Source organism: Bombina bombina, chromosome 1, assembly GCF_027579735.1.
Source record: "Bombina bombina isolate aBomBom1 chromosome 1, aBomBom1.pri, whole genome shotgun sequence".
NCBI classification, from domain to species: Eukaryota; Metazoa; Chordata; class Amphibia; order Anura; family Bombinatoridae; genus Bombina; species Bombina bombina.
In genome coordinates, this window is record NC_069499.1 from 1,586,056,459 (window position 1) to 1,586,076,310 (window position 19,852).

Consider the following 19,852-nt stretch of genomic DNA (forward strand, 5'->3'; position numbering starts at 1 on the left):
AGGACAAAAAAAAAGTCCCTTCTCCAGAATATACAGTTCATCATTAGTCAAAGATTGATCAGAAATATTTATTACCAGTTCCTCTTTTGTCTCCAATCTTGTCTCACTTGTAGAGCTCCCATCTGTATTACCTATTTCTTTTGTTGGGCCGTCGCTCCCCTCTGGCGGGTGCTGCGTGTTTTCGTTGCCCCTTCTGTGCCTGTTTCCTGCCTCCGCGGCGGAGTCTCTTACCGATGTTTTTGTTCCGTCCGAGTCCCCCGTCGACTCACTGGAGCTGTTTGGTTCAGCGTTCTCTTTCCTTGTCTTCCTCTGTCTCCGCCATCTTGGGATGTTCACATTGTAACAACATGATAAAGGGGCCAAATTTTGTACATCCTCAATCTGGAAAAAAAATTTGGATTAAAGAATTTTTAACATGTAATACTGACTTTGCGATATACCTCCTTAAGTGCCTGTGTGGCCTTATTTATATAGGTGAGACGACCCGCAGGGTTAGGGATAGGATCACCGAGCATAAGTCAAGTATTAGGAGAAATAATCTGAAATCACCAGTGGCCACTCATATCATGGAGGCTCAACATGGGGTTAGTCAATTGAGATTCCAAGTATTAGAGGATATCTCTCCCTGTAGGCGAGGAGGTGATAGAGAGCAGTACCTCAAGCAGAGAGAGGCATTTTGGATCTTTACTCTAAACTCACTAGTACCAATGGGTATGAATAAAGAGTATGATCTATCTATTTTCCTGTAGAAATAAATTTTTTGGCATTTAGTGTGTAATATTGTCTCTGACAGTCAAATAGTGTTTTTGTAATAGTGTTGTTATTAATAAGTAACAAGAAAAACAAAAATTATTCTGTATTTGTAGGTAGACAGAATCTCCTTGATATATTTTGATGTCCTCCAATTATCTGTGTAACATTTTTCTTTCTTTTGTATAAGATGAATAAGTTATTAACTTGTATAAAGTAATTTTTAGAAAAATAATGTTGGAATATTTGCATATGCCACTAAATTGTTAAGTTAGGTTTTGGTATACTAAGTTTTAATTGTGATTTGGTGGGTGTGCACCTTTTGGGTATATAAGGAGGAAGTGGAAGTGATGTAGGTATAGCATGATGAAGGACATGTAGTCCGAAACGTTGCTGTTTCACTTGTGCTTTTGGCTATAATAAAGGACTGGTAATTATCATTTTTGGAGTGCTGCTATTCTTTTTCTGAACATTGTTTTTTAGAAGAACAAAATGTGTGAAAAAGTGCTACACCTGTATTTCTGTTGTGGGCTCTGTTATTTACTGTTCCTTACTGTGTTTATTTCATCAGTATTTCTCTAGTGAGCTCTGTTATTTACTGTTCCTTACTGTGCTTATTTCACCAGTATTTCTCTAGTGAGCTCTATGTTATTTACTGTTCCTTACTGTGCCTATTTCACCAGTATTTCTCTAGTGAGCTCTGTTATTTACTGTTCCTTACTGTGCTATTTCACCAGTATTTCTCTAGTGAGCTCTATGTTATTTACTGTTCCTTACTGTGCCTATTTCACCAGTATTTCTCTAGTGAGCTCTGTTATTTACTGTTCCTTACTGTGCTTATTTCACCAGTATTTCTCTAGTGAGCTCTGTTATTTACTGTTCCTTCCTGTGCCTATTTCACCAGTATTTCTCTAGTGAGCTCCGTGTTATTTACTGTTCCTTACTGTGCTTATTTCACCAGTATTTCTCTAGTGAGCTCTGTGTTATTGACTGTTCCTTACTGTGCCTATTTCACCAGCATTTCTCTATTGAGCTCTGTGTTATTTACTGTTCCTTACTGTGCTTATTTAACTAGTATTTGTCTAGTGAGCTCTGTTATTTACTGTTCATTACTGTGTTTATTTCACCAGTATTTCTCTAGTGAGCTCTGTGTTATTTACTGTTCCTTACTGTGCTATTTCACCAGTATTTCTCTAGTGAGCTCTGTTATTTACTGTTCCTTACTGTGCTTATTTCACCAGTATTTCTCTAGTGAGTTCTGTTATTTACTGTTCCTTACTGTGCTTATTTCACCAGTATTTCTCTAGTGAGCTCTGTGTTATTGACTGTTCCTTACTGTGCCTATTTCACCAGCATTTCTCTATTGAGCTCTGTGTTATTTACTGTTCCTTACTGTGCTTATTTCACCAGTATTTGTCTAGTGAGCTCTGTTATTTACTGTTCATTACTGTGTTTATTTCACCAGTATTTCGCTAGTGAGCTCTGTGTTATTTACTGTTCATTACTGTGCTATTTCACCAGTATTTCTCTATTGAGCTCTGTTATTTACTGTTCATTACCTCACCACACCCACAATTCAGTTTTACAAAAATTTGGATTAAAGAATTTTTAACATGTAATACTGACTTTGCGATATACCTCCTTAAGTGCCTGTGTGGCCTTATTTATATAGGTGAGACGACCCGCAGGGTTAGGGATAGGATCACCGAGCGTAAGTCAAGTATTAGGAGAAATAATCTGAAATCACCAGTGGCCACTCATATCATGGAGGCTCAACATGGGGTTAGTCAATTGAGATTCCAAGTATTAGAGGATATCTCTCCCTGTAGGCGAGGAGGTGATAGAGAGCAGTACCTCAAGCAGAGAGAGGCATTTTGGATCTTTACTCTAAACTCACTAGTACCAATGGGTATGAATAAAGAGTATGATCTATCTATTTTCCTGTAGAAATAAAAATTTTGGCATTTAGTGTGTAATATTGTCTCTGACAGTCAAATAGTGTTTTTGTAATAGTGTTGTTATTAATAAGTAACAAGAAAAATAAAAACAAAAATCATTCTGTATTTGTAGGTAGACAGAATCTCCTTGATATATTTTGATGTCCTCCAATTATCTGTGTAACATTTTTCTTTCTTTTGTATAAGATGAATAAGTTATTAACTTGTATAAAGTAATTTTTAGAAAAATAATGTTGGAATATTTGCATATGCCACTAAATTGTTAAGTTAGGTTTTGGTATACTAAGTGTTAATTGTGATTTGGTGGGTGTGCACCTTTTGGGTATATAAGGAGGAAGTGGAAGTGATGTAGGTATAGCATGATGAAGGACATGTAGTCCGAAACGTTGCTGTTTCACTTGTGCTTTTGGCTATAATAAAGGACTGGTAATTATCATTTTTGGAGTGCTGCTATTCTTTTTCTGAACATTGTTTTTTAGAAGAACAAAATGTGTGAAAAAGTGCTACACCTGTATTTCTGTTGTGGGCTCTGTTATTTACTGTTCCTTACTGTGTTTATTTCATCAGTATTTCTCTAGTGAGCTCTGTTATTTACTGTTCCTTACTGTGCTTATTTCACCAGTATTTCTCTAGTGAGCTCTATGTTATTTACTGTTCCTTACTGTGCTTATTTCACCAGTATTTGTCTAGTGAGCTCTGTTATTTACTGTTCCTTACAGTGCTTATTTCACAAGTATTTGTCTAGTGAGCTCTGTTATTTACTGTTCCTTACTGTGCTTATTTCATCAGTATTTCTCTAGTGAGCTCCCTGTTATTTACTGTTCCTTACTGTGCTTATTTCACCAGTATTTCTTTCATGTAATTAGCAAGAGTCCATGAGCTAGTGACGTATGGGATATACATTCCTACCAGGAGGGGCAAAGTTTCCCAAATCTTAAAATGCCTATAAATACACCCCTCACCACACCCACAATTCAGTTTTACAAACTTTGCCTCCCGTGGAGGTGTTGAAGTAAGTTTGTGCTAGATTCTACGTTGATATGCGCTTAACAGCAGGCTGGAGCCCGGTTTTCCTCTCAGAGTGCAGTGAATGTCAGAGGGATGTGAAGAGAGTATTGCCTATTTGAATTCAATGGTCTCCTTCTACGGGATCTATTTCATAGGTTCTCTGTTATCGGTCGTAGAGATTCATCTCTTACCTCCCTTTTCAGATCGACGATATACTCTTTTATATACCATTACCTCTACTGATTCTCGTTTCAGTACTGGTTTGGCTATCTGCTATATGTAGATGAGTGTCCTGGGGTAAGTAAGTCTTATTTTTTGTGACACTCTAAGCTATGGTTGGGCACTTTATACGTAAAGTTCTAAATATATGTCTTTAAACTTATATTTGCCATGATTCAGGATAATCAGTATTCCTTCTTTCAGACTTTCAGTTTCATTATTTGGGAAAATGCATATGAATAAAATATTTTTTCTTACCTTAAAGACATTTTCTAATTGACTTTTTTCCTTGCGGGCTGTTAGGCTCGCGGGGGCAGAAAATGCTTCAATTTATTGCGTCATTCTTGGCGCAAACTTTTTTGGCGCAAAATTTTGTCATTTCCGGCGCCATAGTTGACGCCGGAAGTTTACACGTGGTTGCGTCATTTTTTACGCATGTGTGTTACAGACGTTTTCTCCAACATAGGTGTGTCCGGTCCACGGCGTCATCCTTACTTGTGGGATATTCTCTTCCCCAACAGGAAATGGCAAAGAGCCCAGCAAAGCTGGTCACATGATCCCTCCTAGGCTCCGCCTACCCCAGTCATTCTCTTTGCCGTTGTACAGGCAACATCTCCACGGAGATGGCTTAGAGTTTTTTAGTGTTTAACTGTAGTTTTTATTATTCAATCAAGAGTTTGTTATTTTGAAATAGTGCTGGTATGTACTATTTACTCAGAAACAGAAAAGAGATGAAGATTTCTGTTTGTATGAGGAAAATGATTTTAGCAACCGTAACTAAAATCCATGGCTGTTCCACACAGGACTGTTGAGAGCAATTAACTTCAGTTGGGGGAACAGTGTGCAGTCTCTTGCTGCTTGAGGTATGACACATTCTAACAAGACGATGTAATGCTGGAAGCTGTCATTTTCCCTATGGGATCCGGTAAGCCATGTTTATTACGATCGTAAATAAGGGCTTCACAAGGGCTTATTAAGACTGTAGACTTTTCTGGGCTAAATCGATTCATTATTAACACATATTTAGCCTTGAGGAATCATTTTATCTGGGTATTTTGATATAATAATATCGGCAGGCACTGTATTAGACACCTTATTTCTTAGGGGCTTTCCCAAAGCATAAGCAGAGCCTCATTTTCGCGCCGGTGTGGCGCACTTGTTTTTGAGAGGCATGGCATGCAGTTGCATGTGAGAGGAGCTCTGATACTTAGAAAAGTCTTTCTGAAGGCGTCATTTGGTATCGTATTCCCCTTTGGGTTTGGTTGGGTCTCAGCAAAGCAGATACCAGGGACTGTAAAGGGGTTAAAGTTTTAAAACGGCTCCGGTTCCGTTATTTTAAGGGTTAAAGCTTCCAAATTTGGTGTGCAATACTTTTAAGGCTTTAAGACACTGTGGTGAAAATTTGGTGAATTTTGAACGATTCCTTCATGTTTTTTCGCAATTGCAGTAATAAAGTGTGTTCAGTTTAAAATTTAAAGTGACAGTAACGGTTTTATTTTAAAACGTTTTTTGTACTTTCTTATCAAGTTTATGCCTGTTTAACATGTCTGAACTACCAGATAGACTGTGTTCTGAATGTGGGGAAGCCAGAATTCCTATTCATTTAAATAAATGTGATTTATGTGATAATGACAATGATGCCCAAGATGATTCCTCAAGTGAGGGGAGTAAGCATGGTACTGCATCATTCCCTCCTTCGTCTACACGAGTCTTGCCCACTCAGGAGGCCCCTAGTACATCTAGCGCGCCAATACTCCTTACTATGCAACAATTAACGGCTGTAATGGATAATTCTGTCAAAAACATTTTAGCCAAAATGAACCCTTGTCAGCGTAAGCGTGGCTGCTCTGTTCTAGTTACTGAAGAGCATGACGACGCTGATATTAATATCTCTGAAGGGCCCCTAACCCAATCTGAGGGGGCCAGGGAGGTTTTGTCTGAGGGAGAAATTACTGATTCAGGGAACATTTCTCAACAGGCTGAACCTGATGTGATTGCATTTAAATTTAAGTTGGAACATCTCCGCATTTTGCTTAAGGAGGTATTATCCACTCTGGATGATTGTGAAAAGTTGGTCATCCCAGAGAAACTATGTAAAATGGACAAGTTCCTAGAGGTGCCGGGGCTCCCAGAAGCTTTTCCTATACCCAAGCGGGTGGCGGACATTGTTAATAAAGAATGGGAAAGGCCCGGTATTCCTTTCGTCCCTCCCCCCATATTTAAAAAATTGTTTCCTATGGTCGACCCCAGAAAGGACTTATGGCAGACAGTCCCCAAGGTCGAGGGAGCGGTTTCTACTTTAAACAAACGCACCACTATACCCATAGAGGATAGTTGTGCTTTCAAGGATCCTATGGATAAAAAATTAGAAGGTTTGCTTAAAAAGATGTTTGTTCAGCAGGGTTACCTTCTACAACCAATTTCATGCATTGTCCCTGTCACTACAGCCGCATGTTTCTGGTTTGATGAACTGATAAAGGCGCTCGATAGTGATTCTCCTCCTTATGAGGAGATTATGGACAGAATCAATGCTCTCAAATTGGCTAATTCTTTCACCCTAGACGCCACTTTGCAATTGGCTAGGTTAGCGGCTAAGAATTCTGGGTTTGCTATTGTGGCGCGCAGAGCGCTTTGGTTGAAATCTTGGTCGGCTGATGCGTCTTCCAAGAACAAGCTACTAAACATTCCTTTCAAGGGGAAAACGCTGTTTGGCCCTGACTTGAAAGAGATTATCTCTGATATCACTGGGGGTAAGGGCCACGCCCTTCCTCAGGATCGGCCTTTCAAGGCAAAAAATAGACCTAATTTTCGTCCCTTTCGTAAAAACGGACCAGCCCAAAGTGCTACGTCCTCTAAGCAAGAGGGTAATACTTCTCAAGCCAAGCCAGCTTGGAGACCAATGCAAGGCTGGAACAAGGGAAAGCAGGCCAAGAAACCTGCCACTGCTACCAAGACAGCATGAAATATTGGCCCCCGATCCGGGACCGGATCTGGTGGGGGGCAGACTCTCTCTCTTCGCTCAGGCTTGGGCAAGAGATGTTCTGGATCCTTGGGCGCTAGAAATAGTCTCCCAGGGTTATCTTCTGGAATTCAAGGGACTTCCCCCAAGGGGGAGGTTCCACAGGTCTCAGTTGTCTTCAGACCACATAAAAAGACAGGCGTTCTTACATTGTGTAGAAGACCTGTTAAAGATGGGAGTGATTCATCCTGTTCCATTAAGAGAACAAGGGATGGGGTTCTACTCCAATCTGTTCATAGTTCCCAAAAAAGAGGGAACGTTCAGACCAATCTTAGATCTCAAGATCTTAAACAAGTTTCTCAAGGTTCCATCGTTCAAGATGGAAACCATTCGAACTATTCTTCCTTCCATCCAGGAAGGTCAATTCATGACCACGGTGGATTTAAAGGATGCGTATCTACATATTCCTATCCACAAGGAACATCATCGGTTCCTAAGGTTTGCATTCCTGGACAAACATTACCAGTTCGTGGCGCTTCCTTTCGGATTAGCCACTGCTCCAAGGATTTTCACAAAGGTACTAGGGTCCCTTCTAGCGGTGCTAAGACCAAGGGGCATTGCAGTAGTACCTTACCTGGACGACATTCTGATTCAAGCGTCGTCCCTTCCTCAAGCAAAGGCTCACACGGACATCGTCCTGGCCTTTCTCAGATCTCACGGCTGGAAAGTGAACGTGGAAAAGAGTTCTCTATCCCCGTCAACAAGGGTTCCCTTCTTGGGAACAATTATAGACTCCTTAGAAATGAGGATTTTTCTAACAGAGGCCAGAAAAACAAAACTTCTAGACTCTTGTCGGATACTTCATTCCGTTCCTCTTCCTTCCATAGCTCAGTGCATGGAAGTGATCGGGTTGATGGTAGCGGCAATGGACATAGTTCCTTTTGCGCGCATTCATCTAAGACCATTACAACTGTGCATGCTCAGTCAGTGGAATGGGCACTATACAGACTTGTCTCCAAAGATACGAGTAAATCAGAGGACCAGAGACTCACTCCGTTGGTGGCTGTCCCTGAACAACCTGTCACAAGGGATGACATTCCGCAGACCAGAGTGGGTCATTGTCACGACCGACGCCAGTCTGATGGGCTGGGGCGCGGTCTGGGGATCCCTGAAAGCTCAGGGTCTTTGGTCTCGGGAAGAATCTCTTCTACCGATAAATATTCTGGAACTGAGAGCGATATTCAATGCTCTCAAGGCTTGGCCTCAGCTAGCGAGGACCAAGTTCATACGGTTTCAATCAGACAACGTGACGACTGTTGCGTACATCAACCATCAGGGGGGAACAAGGAGTTCCCTAGCGATGGAAGAAGTGACCAAAATCATTCTATGGGCGGAGTCTCACTCCTGCCACCTGTCTGCTATCCACATCCCAGGAGTGGAAAATTGGGAAGCGGATTTTCTGAGTCGTCAGACATTGCATCCGGGGGAGTGGGAACTCCATCCGGAAATCTTTGCCCAAGTCACTCAGCTGTGGGGCATTCCAGACATGGATCTAATGGCCTCTCGTCAGAACTTCAAAGTTCCTTGCTACGGGTCCAGATCCAGGGATCCCAAGGCGGCTCTAGTGGATGCACTAGTAGCACCTTGGACCTTCAAACTAGCTTATGTGTTCCCGCCGTTTCCTCTCATCCCCAGGCTGGTAGCCAGGATCAATCAGGAGAGGGCGTCGGTGATCTTGATAGCTCCTGCGTGGCCACGCAGGACTTGGTATGCAGATCTGGTGAATATGTCATCGGCTCCACCTTGGAAGCTACCTTTGAGACGAGACCTTCTTGTTCAGGGTCCGTTCGAACATCCGAATCTGGTTTCACTCCAGCTGACTGCTTGGAGATTGAACGCTTGATTTTATCGAAGCGAGGATTCTCAGATTCTGTTATCGATACTCTTGTTCGGGCCAGAAAGCCTGTAACTCGAAAGATTTACCACAAGATTTGGAAAAAATATATCTGTTGGTGTGAATCTAAAGGATTCCCTTGGGACAAGGTTAAGATTCCTAGGATTCTATCCTTCCTTCAAGAAGGATTGGAAAAAGGATTATCTGCAAGTTCCCTGAAGGGACAGATTTCCGCCTTGTCGGTGTTACTTCACAAAAAGCTGGCAGCTGTGCCAGATGTTCAAGCCTTTGTTCAGGCTCTGGTTAGAATCAAGCCTGTTTACAAACCTTTGACTCCTCTCTGGAGTCTCAATTTAGTTCTTTCAGTTCTTCAGGGGGTTCCGTTTGAACCCTTGCATTCCGTTGATATTAAATTATTATCTTGGAAAGTTTTGTTTTTGGTTGCAATTTCTTCTGCTAGAAGAGTTTCAGAATTATCTGCTCTGCAGTGTTCTCCTCCTTATCTGGTGTTCCATGCAGATAAGGTGGTTTTGCGTACTAAACCTGGTTTTCTTCCGAAAGTTGTTTCTAACAAAAACATTAACCAGGAGATTATCGTACCTTCTCTGTGTCCGAAACCAGTTTCAAAGAAGGAACGTTTGTTGCACAATTTGGATGTTGTTCGCGCTCTAAAATTCTATTTAGATGCTACAAAGGATTTTAGACAAACATCTTCCTTGTTTGTTGTTTATTCCGGTAAAAGGAGAGGTCAAAAAGCAACTTCTACCTCTCTCTCTTTTTGGATTAAAAGCATCATCAGATTGGCTTACGAGACTGCCGGACGGCAGCCTCCCGAAAGAATCACAGCTCATTCCACTAGGGCTGTGGCTTCCACATGGGCCTTCAAGAACGAGGCTTCTGTTGATCAGATATGTAGGGCAGCGACTTGGTCTTCACTGCACACTTTTACCAAATTTTACAAGTTTGATACTTTTGCTTCTTCTGAGGCTATTTTTGGGAGAAAGGTTTTGCAAGCCGTGGTGCCTTCCATTTAGGTGACCTGATTTGCTCCCTCCCTTCATCCGTGTCCTAAAGCTTTGGTATTGGTTCCCACAAGTAAGGATGACGCCGTGGACCGGACACACCTATGTTGGAGAAAACAGAATTTATGTTTACCTGATAAATTACTTTCTCCAACGGTGTGTCCGGTCCACGGCCCGCCCTGGTTTTTTTAATCAGGTCTGATATTTTATTTTCTTTAACTACAGTCACCACGGTACCATATGATTTCTCCTATGCAAATATTCCTCCTTAACGTCGGTCGAATGACTGGGGTAGGCGGAGCCTAGGAGGGATCATGTGACCAGCTTTGCTGGGCTCTTTGCCATTTCCTGTTGGGGAAGAGAATATCCCACAAGTAAGGATGACGCCGTGGACCGGACACACCGTTGGAGAAAGTAATTTATCAGGTAAACATAAATTCTGTTTTTTTGCACCAAAAAGTGTGGGCGTCATACTTGGCGCCAAAAAATGTGGGCGTCATACTTGGCGCCAAAAAATGTGGGCGTCATACTTGGCGCCACTTTTTTTCACATTATTTAAGTTTCACTTTTTTGTTGCTTCTGGTTGCTAGAGGCTTGTTTGTTTTGCATTTTCCCCATTCCCGAAACTGTCATTTAAGGAATTTGATAATTTTGCTTTATATGTTGTTTTTTTCTATTACATATTGCAAGATTTTCCATAAATTATTCCTGGATCAGAACATACTGAGGGATTCCTGTTGACTAAGAAGTCCTACCAAACTAAGTTCATTTATTTTAAATGTTATGAATCTTTATCTTTAGCTATGGTTTGTAATAAGTTATCATGATAAACTTTTACGTGCAGAATCCATTAGTATTTATGCTTTATGTATTGCTTTTCTTTTTACATCTTATGTACAAGATATACTTAGAAAATTTATAAGAATATTTTTCTGATTCTAGGTTAAGGCTTTGTCTGACTTTGCGCCTTCTATTAAAAAAAATTTAAGGTCTTTTTCAAAGTTCTTTTTGATGACGTTTCAAATGACCAACAACATACTGAATTATCCTTCTCTGATGATGTTTTTTCTCTTTCAGAACTTTTCTTCATCAGATATTGACACTAACAAATCTACTTTTTTATTTTTTATTAGAGTACATTTGTTTTTTGTTGAAAAGGTGTTGATTATTTTGGATATTGAGGTAACTAGTTCTTTTTCAAAACTAGCTAACATTTTATTTCTGCTTATTTTATCTTCTGTGTCTTCAGAGGTTTTTTTCCATTCCTTCATACTAGGGAATGGAATAGGCTGACAATTTTCTTCAAAGGTTTTAAATTATATTCTTTGCCGGCAGTTAAATTCAATTTTGAGGGTTCTCCAATTTAATGGGGCTATCTCTACTCCTGCTAAATTATGCTATTGTTTCTATAGCAAAATAGTATTTATTTTCTTTTTAAATGGTTGTATCCTATTTAAGGACAATTTTTTATTTTCAGGTACTTTTCTTGGACCTGTAATTTATTTGAATGATGTTGCTTTTGCTCCATTTTTTCTGTTTACTTTAAGATCAAGTATCAGATTATGTATTATTTAGCATTGTTAAGGGACAAAGTCTACTGCTCATTTGAGGTTCAGACTGGGTGCTGTTGCATTTGTCTTGTTGTCTTGCATTTTTGTTTATGCAAGTCCGGTGTGTTCTGGTCCCTTAACTGGATTAACATGCTAATATTTTTATTTGTTTCTTCATTTTTATTGAATATTTTCACAAATGAGGTTTAATCTATGTCTTTAGCTGTTTTTAGCTAGAAGAAATTTTGTGATTTCTAAAAAATCCTTATTTCTTTTTTTCCAAGATAATCAATTATTTGATTCATATTGGATTCAATTCTTAACTGTTACTCTGGGCTTCAAGATTAAGTTCTTAGACTAAAACTTTAAGCTTATTTTAGTTGTTCTTACTAAAGAACAAAATTCTAAATTCTTACCCAAGTAACATGTTTTTATTTAGAGGTTTTTTTGGTTCTATTCGGTCCAAAATTCTTAGATTTTGGGTACAAAATAAAATTTGAAGTAAAACCGTCTGTGAGAAGTCTTTTTCTCTCTATTATATTCCAGCTATTCCAGTAAGGCTAACACTTTCCTTAATGTGTTTCAGTCCCATATATTTTGGGTAATGTTGAAGTGCGGTTGATCACCTTTTGAGGATCAAGCACTGCTCAGATCTGGAATCTTCTGGGGTATTTATTCCAGTTCCATTTTTAGGATCTGGGTTTTGGGGTTTTATTCAAACTATTCATTGTTCCAAAGATAGAAAATCTTTTTATTATATAAATGTACCATCTTTTAGATTGGTATTTATATGGTCTATTCTGACTTTTTTTGGTCAGTGATAGCATTATTTGTTTTCATTAGATACAATAGATGCATATCTTCATTTCTGTTTTCATTCAGATTATTTTATTTTCTGAGACTACGGAATCTCATATGATTCAATTTTGTTTTTTCAAGACATGGTTAGAGGATCTTTTTATCAAAAGCTCTTGATTCCTCACACAAGGGTCACCTTTTTTAGGTTTCCAGATAGATTGTGTCACTGTCTTTGTCTCTAACAGATAAGTGATATTTTTTTCTTATTGGGTTCCGTCTGTCGGTACCTTCAGTCTCTATTATTTCCTTCAGTTGCTATATATGCATGGAAATTTAGGGCTTATGGCTGCAGCATTGGATTCATTTCCCTTTGCTCATTTTCATAGAAAACCATTCCAGTTTTTTATGCTGCATAATAGTGCAGGGATTCTAGGATTTCACTTTTTAAATCTTCGAATTCTATGTTTATCTATCTTTGATTCGGTGGTTAAGATCACCATCATTTAGTTCTACAGGTCTATTCGATTCTTTAAACCTGGACCATGATCTCTAGATGCGAGTCTTTTAGGTTGGGAGGCTGTCTGAGGTTCTCTGTCAGCACAAGGGGTTTGGAAATCTCAGGAGGCGAGGTTACCATTTGATATTTTGGAACTCCGTGCATTCCCAGAGTTCTTTAGTTGGTTTCTTTTGAAGAAGAGACGTTTATTGTTTTTTTCAGACATTATCACATCTGTGGTGTATGTCAATCATCAGGGTGTGACTATCAGTCTTTAGACTGTGACAAAAGTATTTCGGATATTTGCTTGGGCTAGATCCAGCTCTTATCTAAATTCTGGGGTCCTTTTCCCAGGTATAGACGTTTGGGAAGCGGATTATCTCTGTTAATCAAGCTTTACATCCGGGAGAATGGTCTTTACCCAGATATGTTTTTAAATTTTTCAGATGTAAGGGCTTCCAGAAATAGATCTGTTGGCCTCTCGTCTTAACAAGGAATGGGGCCTATTTCAGGTCCGGGGATCCTCAGGCGGAAGTAGCGTATGCATTGACACTTCCTTGGAATTATCATTCTGTCTATATCTTCCGCCTCTAGTTCTTCAAAAATTCTAATGGAGCGTTTGTTTGTACTGCTGGTGGTTCCAGCATGGCCTCACAGGTTTTGGTATGCGGATCTCATTCGGATGGCCAGTTGCCAACCTTGGACATTTCCGTTAAGACCAGACCTTTTTATCTCAAGGCCAATTTTTCCATCAGGATCTCAAATCATTTAATTTGAAGATATGGAGATTGAACGTTTGATTCTTAGTCATAGAGGTTTCTCTGACTCAATGATTAATACTATGTTACAGGTTTGTAAATCTGTCTCTAGGAAGATTTATTATCGTGTTTGGAAGACTTTCATTTCTTGGTGTTCTTCTCATAAATTCTTTTGGCATTCTTTTAGAATTCCTAGAATTTTAAAATTTTTCAGGTTGGTTTAGATAAGGTTTTGTCTGCAAGTTATTTGAAAGGACAAATCTCTACTCTTTCTGTTCTTTTTCACAGAAAGTTTGCTATTCATTCTGATATTCATTGTTTTGTACAGGCTTTGGTTTGTATCAAGCCTGTCATTAAGTCAATATCTCCTCTTTGGAGTCTCAATTTGGTACTGAAGGCTTTACAGGCTCCTCCGTTTGAACCTTTGCGTTCTCTGGACATTAAAATTACTTTCTTGGAAAGTATTGTTCCTTTTGGTTATCTCTTCTGCTAGAAGAGTTTCTGAGTTTTCTGCTCTTTCTTGTGGATCTCCTTTTCTGATTTTTCATCAGGGTAAGGCAGTGTTCCTTCCTGTTATTCATTATTTTGTTCAGGCTTTGGTTTGTATCAAGCCTGTCATTAAGTCAATATCTCCTCTTTGGAGTCTCAATTTGGTACTGAAGGCTTTACAGGCTCCTCCGTTTGAACCTTTGCGTTCTCTGGACATTAAAATTACTTTCTTGGAAAGTATTGTTCCTTTTGGTTATCTCTTCTGCTAGAAGAGTTTCTGAGTTTTCTGCTCTTTCTTGTGGATCTCCTTTTCTGATTTTTCATCAGGGTAAGGCAGTGTTCCTTCCTGTTATTCATTATTTTGTTCAGGCTTTGGTTCTTATCAAACCTGTCATTAAGCCAATTTCTCCTCCTTGGAGTTTTAATTTGGTTCTAAAGGCTTTACAGGCTCTTCTATTTGAGCATATGTTTTCTCTAGACATTATTTACTTTTATGGAAAGTATTGTTCTTTTTAGACATCTCTTCAGCTAAGAACAATTTTTAATTATCTGTTCTTTCTTGTGAGTCTCCTTTTTCTGATTTTTTCATCAGGATAAGGTGGTTTTTGCTATCCTCATTTCAATTTTTACCTAAAGTTGTGATTTCTATCAACATAAGGGAGGAATTATTGTCTTTTACTAAGACTTCTTTGGTAAGAGTCTTACATTCTTTGGATATGGTAAGAGTTTTGAAATCTTATGTTGAAGCTATTCAGATTTCAGATAGTCTTCTAGTCTATTTGTTATCTTTTCTGGTGTTAGGAAGGTCAAAATGCTTCTGCCATTTATTTGGCATCTTGCTTAAACTTTTGATTCATCTTGCTTATTTGGAGTCGGGTGGATTCCCGCCTCGGAGGATTATGGCTCATTCTACTAGGTAAGTTTCTACTTCCTGGGCTTTTTAAGAATGAAGCTTCTGTTAATCAGATTTGCAAAGCAATGACTTGGTCTTCTTTGCATACTTTTACTATGTTCTACCATTTTGATATTTTCTCTTCTTTAGAAGCAGTTTTGGTAGAATGGTACTTCAGGCAGCTGTCTCAGTTTGATTCTTCTGCTTATAATTTCAGTTTTTTTCATTATAAAAATTGAAACTTTTTTTGATTTGGGTAGTGGATTAATTTTTCAGCGGAATTGGCTGTCTTTATTTTATCCCTCCCTCTCTAGTGACTCTTGCGTGGAAGTTCCACATCTTGGGTATTTATTATCCCATACGTCACTAGCTCATGGACTTGCTAATTACATGAAAGAAAACATAATTTATGTAAGAACTTACCTGATAAATTCATTTCTTTCATATTAGCAAGAGTCCATGAGGCCCACCCTTTTTTGTGGTGGTTATGATTTGTTGTATAAAGCACAATTATTCCAATTTCTTATTTTTTTGATGCTTTTGCTCCTTTTTTATCACCCCACTTCTTGGCTATTCGTTAAACTGAATTGTGGGTGTGGTGAGGGGTGTATTTATAGGCATTTTAAGGTTTGTGAAACTTTGCCCCTCCTGGTAGGAATGTATATCCCATACGTCACTAGCTCATGGACTCTTGCTAATATGAAAGAAATGAATTTATCAGGTAAGTTCTTACATAAATTATGTTTTCTCTAGTGAGCTCCATGTTCTTTACTGTTCCTTACTGTGCTTATTTTACCAGTGTTTGTCTAGTGAGTTCTGTGTTATTTACTGTTCCTTACTGTGCTTATTTTACCAGTGTTTGTCTAGTGAGTTCTGTGTTATTTACTCTTCCTTACTGTGCTTATTTCACCAGTATTTCTCTAGTGAGCTCTGTGTTATTTCCTGTTCCTTACTTTGCTATTTCACCAGTATTTCTCTAGTGAGCTCTGTGTTATTTACTGTTCCTTACTGTGCTTATTTCTCTTGCAAGGTGTATCCAGTCCACGGATTCATCCTTTACTTGTGGGATATTCTCATTCCCTACAGGAAGTAGCAAAGAGAGCACACAGCAAAGCTGTCAATATAGCTCCCCCTCTAGCTCCGCCCCCCAGTCATTCTCTTTGCTGGCTCTAAGCACTAGGGTCTCTCTCAGGAGTGTAAAGTGAATGTGGTGTTAGAATTGCTGCATTTTTCACCGTTTTGTAAAATTGTGTGCTCTTTTTATCTCTTAAAGGCACACTAACGTTTTTTTCAAATCCATCTTCGAAGAAGGAACGTCTATTACACAATCTTGATGTAGTTCATGCTTTAAAGTTCTATTTACAAGCAACTAAGGATTTCAGACAAACATCTTCCTTGTTTGTTATCTATTCTGGTAAGAGGAGAGGTCAGAAATCGACTGCTACCTCTCTTTCCTTTTGGCTGAAAAGCATCATCCGTTTGGCCTATGAGACTGCTGGCCAGCAGCCTCCTGAAAGAATTACTGCTCATTCTACCAGAGCAGTGGCTTCCACATGGGCTTTCAAAAATGAGGCTTCTGTTGAACAGATTTGTAAGGCAGCGACTTGGTCTTCACTGCATACGTTTGCCAAATTTTACAAATTCGATACTTTTGCTTCTTCGGAGGCTATTTTTGGGAGAGAGGTTTTGCAAGCAGTGGTGCCTTCCGTTTAAGGTCCCTGTCTTGTTCCCTCCCTTCATCCGTGTCCTAAAGCTTTGGTATTGGTATCCCACAAGTAAAGGATGAATCCGTGGACTGGATACACCTTGCAAGAGAAAACAGAATTTATGCTTACCTGATAAATTACTTTCTCTTGCGGTGTATCCAGTCCACGGCCCGCCCTGGCATTTAAGTCAGGTAAAAAAATTTTTGTTTAAACTACAGTCACCACTGCACCCTATGGTTTCTCCTTTTTCTTCCTAACCTTTGGTCGAATGACTGGGGGGTGGAGCTAGAGGGGGAGCTATATGGACAGCTTTGCTGTGTGCTCTCTTTGCTACTTCCTGTAGGGAATGAGAATATCCCACAAGTAAAGGATGAATCCGTGGACTGGATACACCGCAAGAGAAAGTAATTTATCAGGTAAGCATAAATTCTGTTTTCTCTAGTGAGCTTCCCTGTTCTTTACTGTTCCTTACTGTGCTTATTTTACCAGTGTTTGTCTAGTGAGTTCTGTGTTATTTACTGTCCCTTACTGTACTTATTTCACCAGTATTTCTCTAGTGAGCTCTGTGTTATTTACTGTTCCTTACTGTGCTTATTTCACCAGTATTTCTCTAGTGAGCTCTGTGTTATTTACTGTTCCTTACTGTGCTTATTTCACCAGTATTTCTCTAGTGAGCTCTGTGTTATTTACTGTTCCTTACTGTACTTATTTCACCAGTATTTCTCTAGTGAGCTCTGTTATTTACTGTTCCTTACTGTATTTATTTCACCAGTATTTCTCTAGTGAGTTCTGTTATTTATACTGTTTCTTACTGTACTTATTTCACCAGTATTTCTCTAGTGAGCTCTGTTATTTACTGTTCCTTACTGTGCTTATTTCACCAGTATTTCTATAGTGAGCTCTGTTATTTACTGTTCCTTACTGTGCTTATTTCACCAGTATTTCTCTAGTGAGCTCTGTGTTATTTACTGTTCCTTACTGTGCCTATTTCACCAGTATTTCTCTAGTGAGCTCTGTTATTTACTGTTCCTTACTGTACTTATTTCACCAGTATTTATCTAGTGAGCTCTTTATTTACTGTTCCTTACTGTGCTTATTTCACCAGTATTTCTCTAGTGAGCTCTGTTATTTACTGTTCCTTACTGTACTTATTTCACCAGTATTTATCTAGTGAGCTCTGTGTTATTTACTGTTCCTTACTGTGCTTATTTCACCAGTATTTCTCTAGTGAGCTCTGTGTTATTGACTGTTCCTTACTGTGCCTATTTCACCAGCATTTCTCTATTGAGCTCTGTGTTATTTACTGTTCCTTACTGTGCTTATTTCACCAGTATTTGTCTAGTGAGCTCTGTTATTTACTGTTCATTACTGTGCTTATTTCACCAGTATTTCTCTAGTGAGCTCTGTTATTTACTGTTCCTTACTGTACTTATGTCACCAGTATTTCTCTAGTGAGTTCTGTTATTTATACTGTTTCTTACTGTACTTATTTCACCAGTATTTCTCTAGTGAGCTCTGTTATTTACTGTTCCTTACTGTGCTTATTTCACCAGTATTTCTCTAGTGAGCTCTGTTATTTACTGTTCCTTACTGTGCTTATTTCACCAGTATTTCTCTAGTGAGTTCTGTTATTTATACTGTTTCTTACCGTACTTATTTCACCAGTATTTCTCTAGTGAGTTCTGTTATTTATACTGTTTTTTACTGTACTTATTTCACCTGTATTTCTCTAGTGAGCTCCCTGTTATTTATTGTTCCTTACTGTGTTTATTTCAGTACTGAGCCTGCAAGACCTCTGCTGTCGCGCCATTGTTTCCTGCACCCCAGTACACCTGGTTGACAAACTTCCTCTCCCTGTTGCCTTAAGAAGCCATCTGAAATCCTTCTCCATGGCCAACGGCCTGAATGCCAGAATGATGCACGGCCGTTCCTACTCCCTCACTGCCAACGTCAACAAGCGGAATAGCCTGAAAAAAGCCAAAATCATACGTCCGCCACAGAGCCCCCCTAAGAACTGCACCAGAAACAGCTGCAAGATCTCTTAGTCCTTTTCTGATTAATGAACTTGTGTGGAACAATTAGAATCTCAGGACTAAGAGAACTCTACAAGCACCTGGAATGGGCAGAACACAGTCTCTTTGATTCAGGACAGTTATGGAAGATACAGAGTCTCATCTGTTTATAATGCTGCTTTGAAATGGATATAGGACAAGTTCCTATAAAAAAGACAAATACATTGCTGTGTGTCGCTTCATAAAAGTGCATGAGCCTTTAGTAGTTTGTTTTTTCCTATGTGCGATTATAAAGGGAATATTTTTGCGACGCCCCGTGCGTGTAACTACATCAGTTCTTGGCATTGATGTTTACCGTGTAATTTGTGCGCTAAACACTTTTATTGAAGGTCAGGTTGATTTGCAAAATAATTGTGATAATTGCTGGCAGGAGTTTTCTTTTTTGAAGTACAATGTAAAGTATACTGTACATTGCACAATCAGACCGTAGGGTATTATTTCTCTAGCAGTTTTTCTTCACCTTTCTATAATTGAGGCACTACGACTATAAGCTGCAGAGCTGCACTCACAATGTGTCGGACTTGTGAAACAAACCGGATGTTTGATAACGTTTTTTGCATTGTTATTTAATACTTTTGGGATTAATCAGTGATTATATATAATATATATATATATATGCTTCTATTTCTGTAAATCAAAAGATTTTTTACCAGATGTATTGAGCATTTCTGTGTTTAAAAAGGATTAATAGCCAAAGATGTGTTTGAATTTTATTTGTTTGCAAGGGATCTGTGAAATGAGTGTGATTTGAAAAACTGTTTTTTAAAGAGAAAACACTATTATTTAAAAATAAAATAAATGTATTTGAAAAACTTTTTTTTTTTTTTGTTTTTCTAATTCTTACAGACATTTTGTGCCTTTAGGTTAAAGGGACACGAAACATGTAATTTGTTCTAACCATTGTGTGTTTTCAAATTCGCAGAACATGAACTGCATCCTGTGACATCTATCCCTAACTGTCATTAAACGATAACTGCAAAACAATGCACTTTATACTAACACCCTGCAGACTCGATAATTCAAGGGGTTGGGGAGGTTGGTTATCGAAAAACAGCTGCAGTAAAAAGGAATTTAATTTATCCCTTAAAATGAAATAGATTATTTAGTAAGAGATGAAAATAAAGTTATTTCTCCAACATAGGTGTGTCCGGTCCACGGCGTCATCCTTACTTGTGGGATATTCTCTTCCCCAACAGGAAATGGCAAAGAGCCCAGCAAAGCTGGTCACATGATCCCTCCTAGGCTCCGCCTTCCCCAGTCATTCTCTTTGCCGTTGCACAG

At 38.9% G+C, this 19,852-nt stretch overlaps 1 protein-coding gene across 2 annotated transcripts in view; it reads left to right on the forward strand.

Moving 5' to 3' along the window:
- The window catches only part of RAB40B (RAB40B, member RAS oncogene family), a 319,276-nt gene extending 299,893 nt beyond the window's left edge, over nucleotides 1-19,383 (forward strand). For both annotated transcript variants that reach the window (XM_053710367.1, XM_053710359.1), the window contains exon 7: nucleotides 18,276-19,383. In XM_053710367.1, the coding sequence (XP_053566342.1) occupies nucleotides 18,276-18,544 (269 nt within the window). In that variant the 3' untranslated portion in view covers nucleotides 18,545-19,383. The remainder of the gene's footprint in view (nucleotides 1-18,275) is intronic.
- Nucleotides 19,384-19,852: the final 469 nt, after the last annotated feature.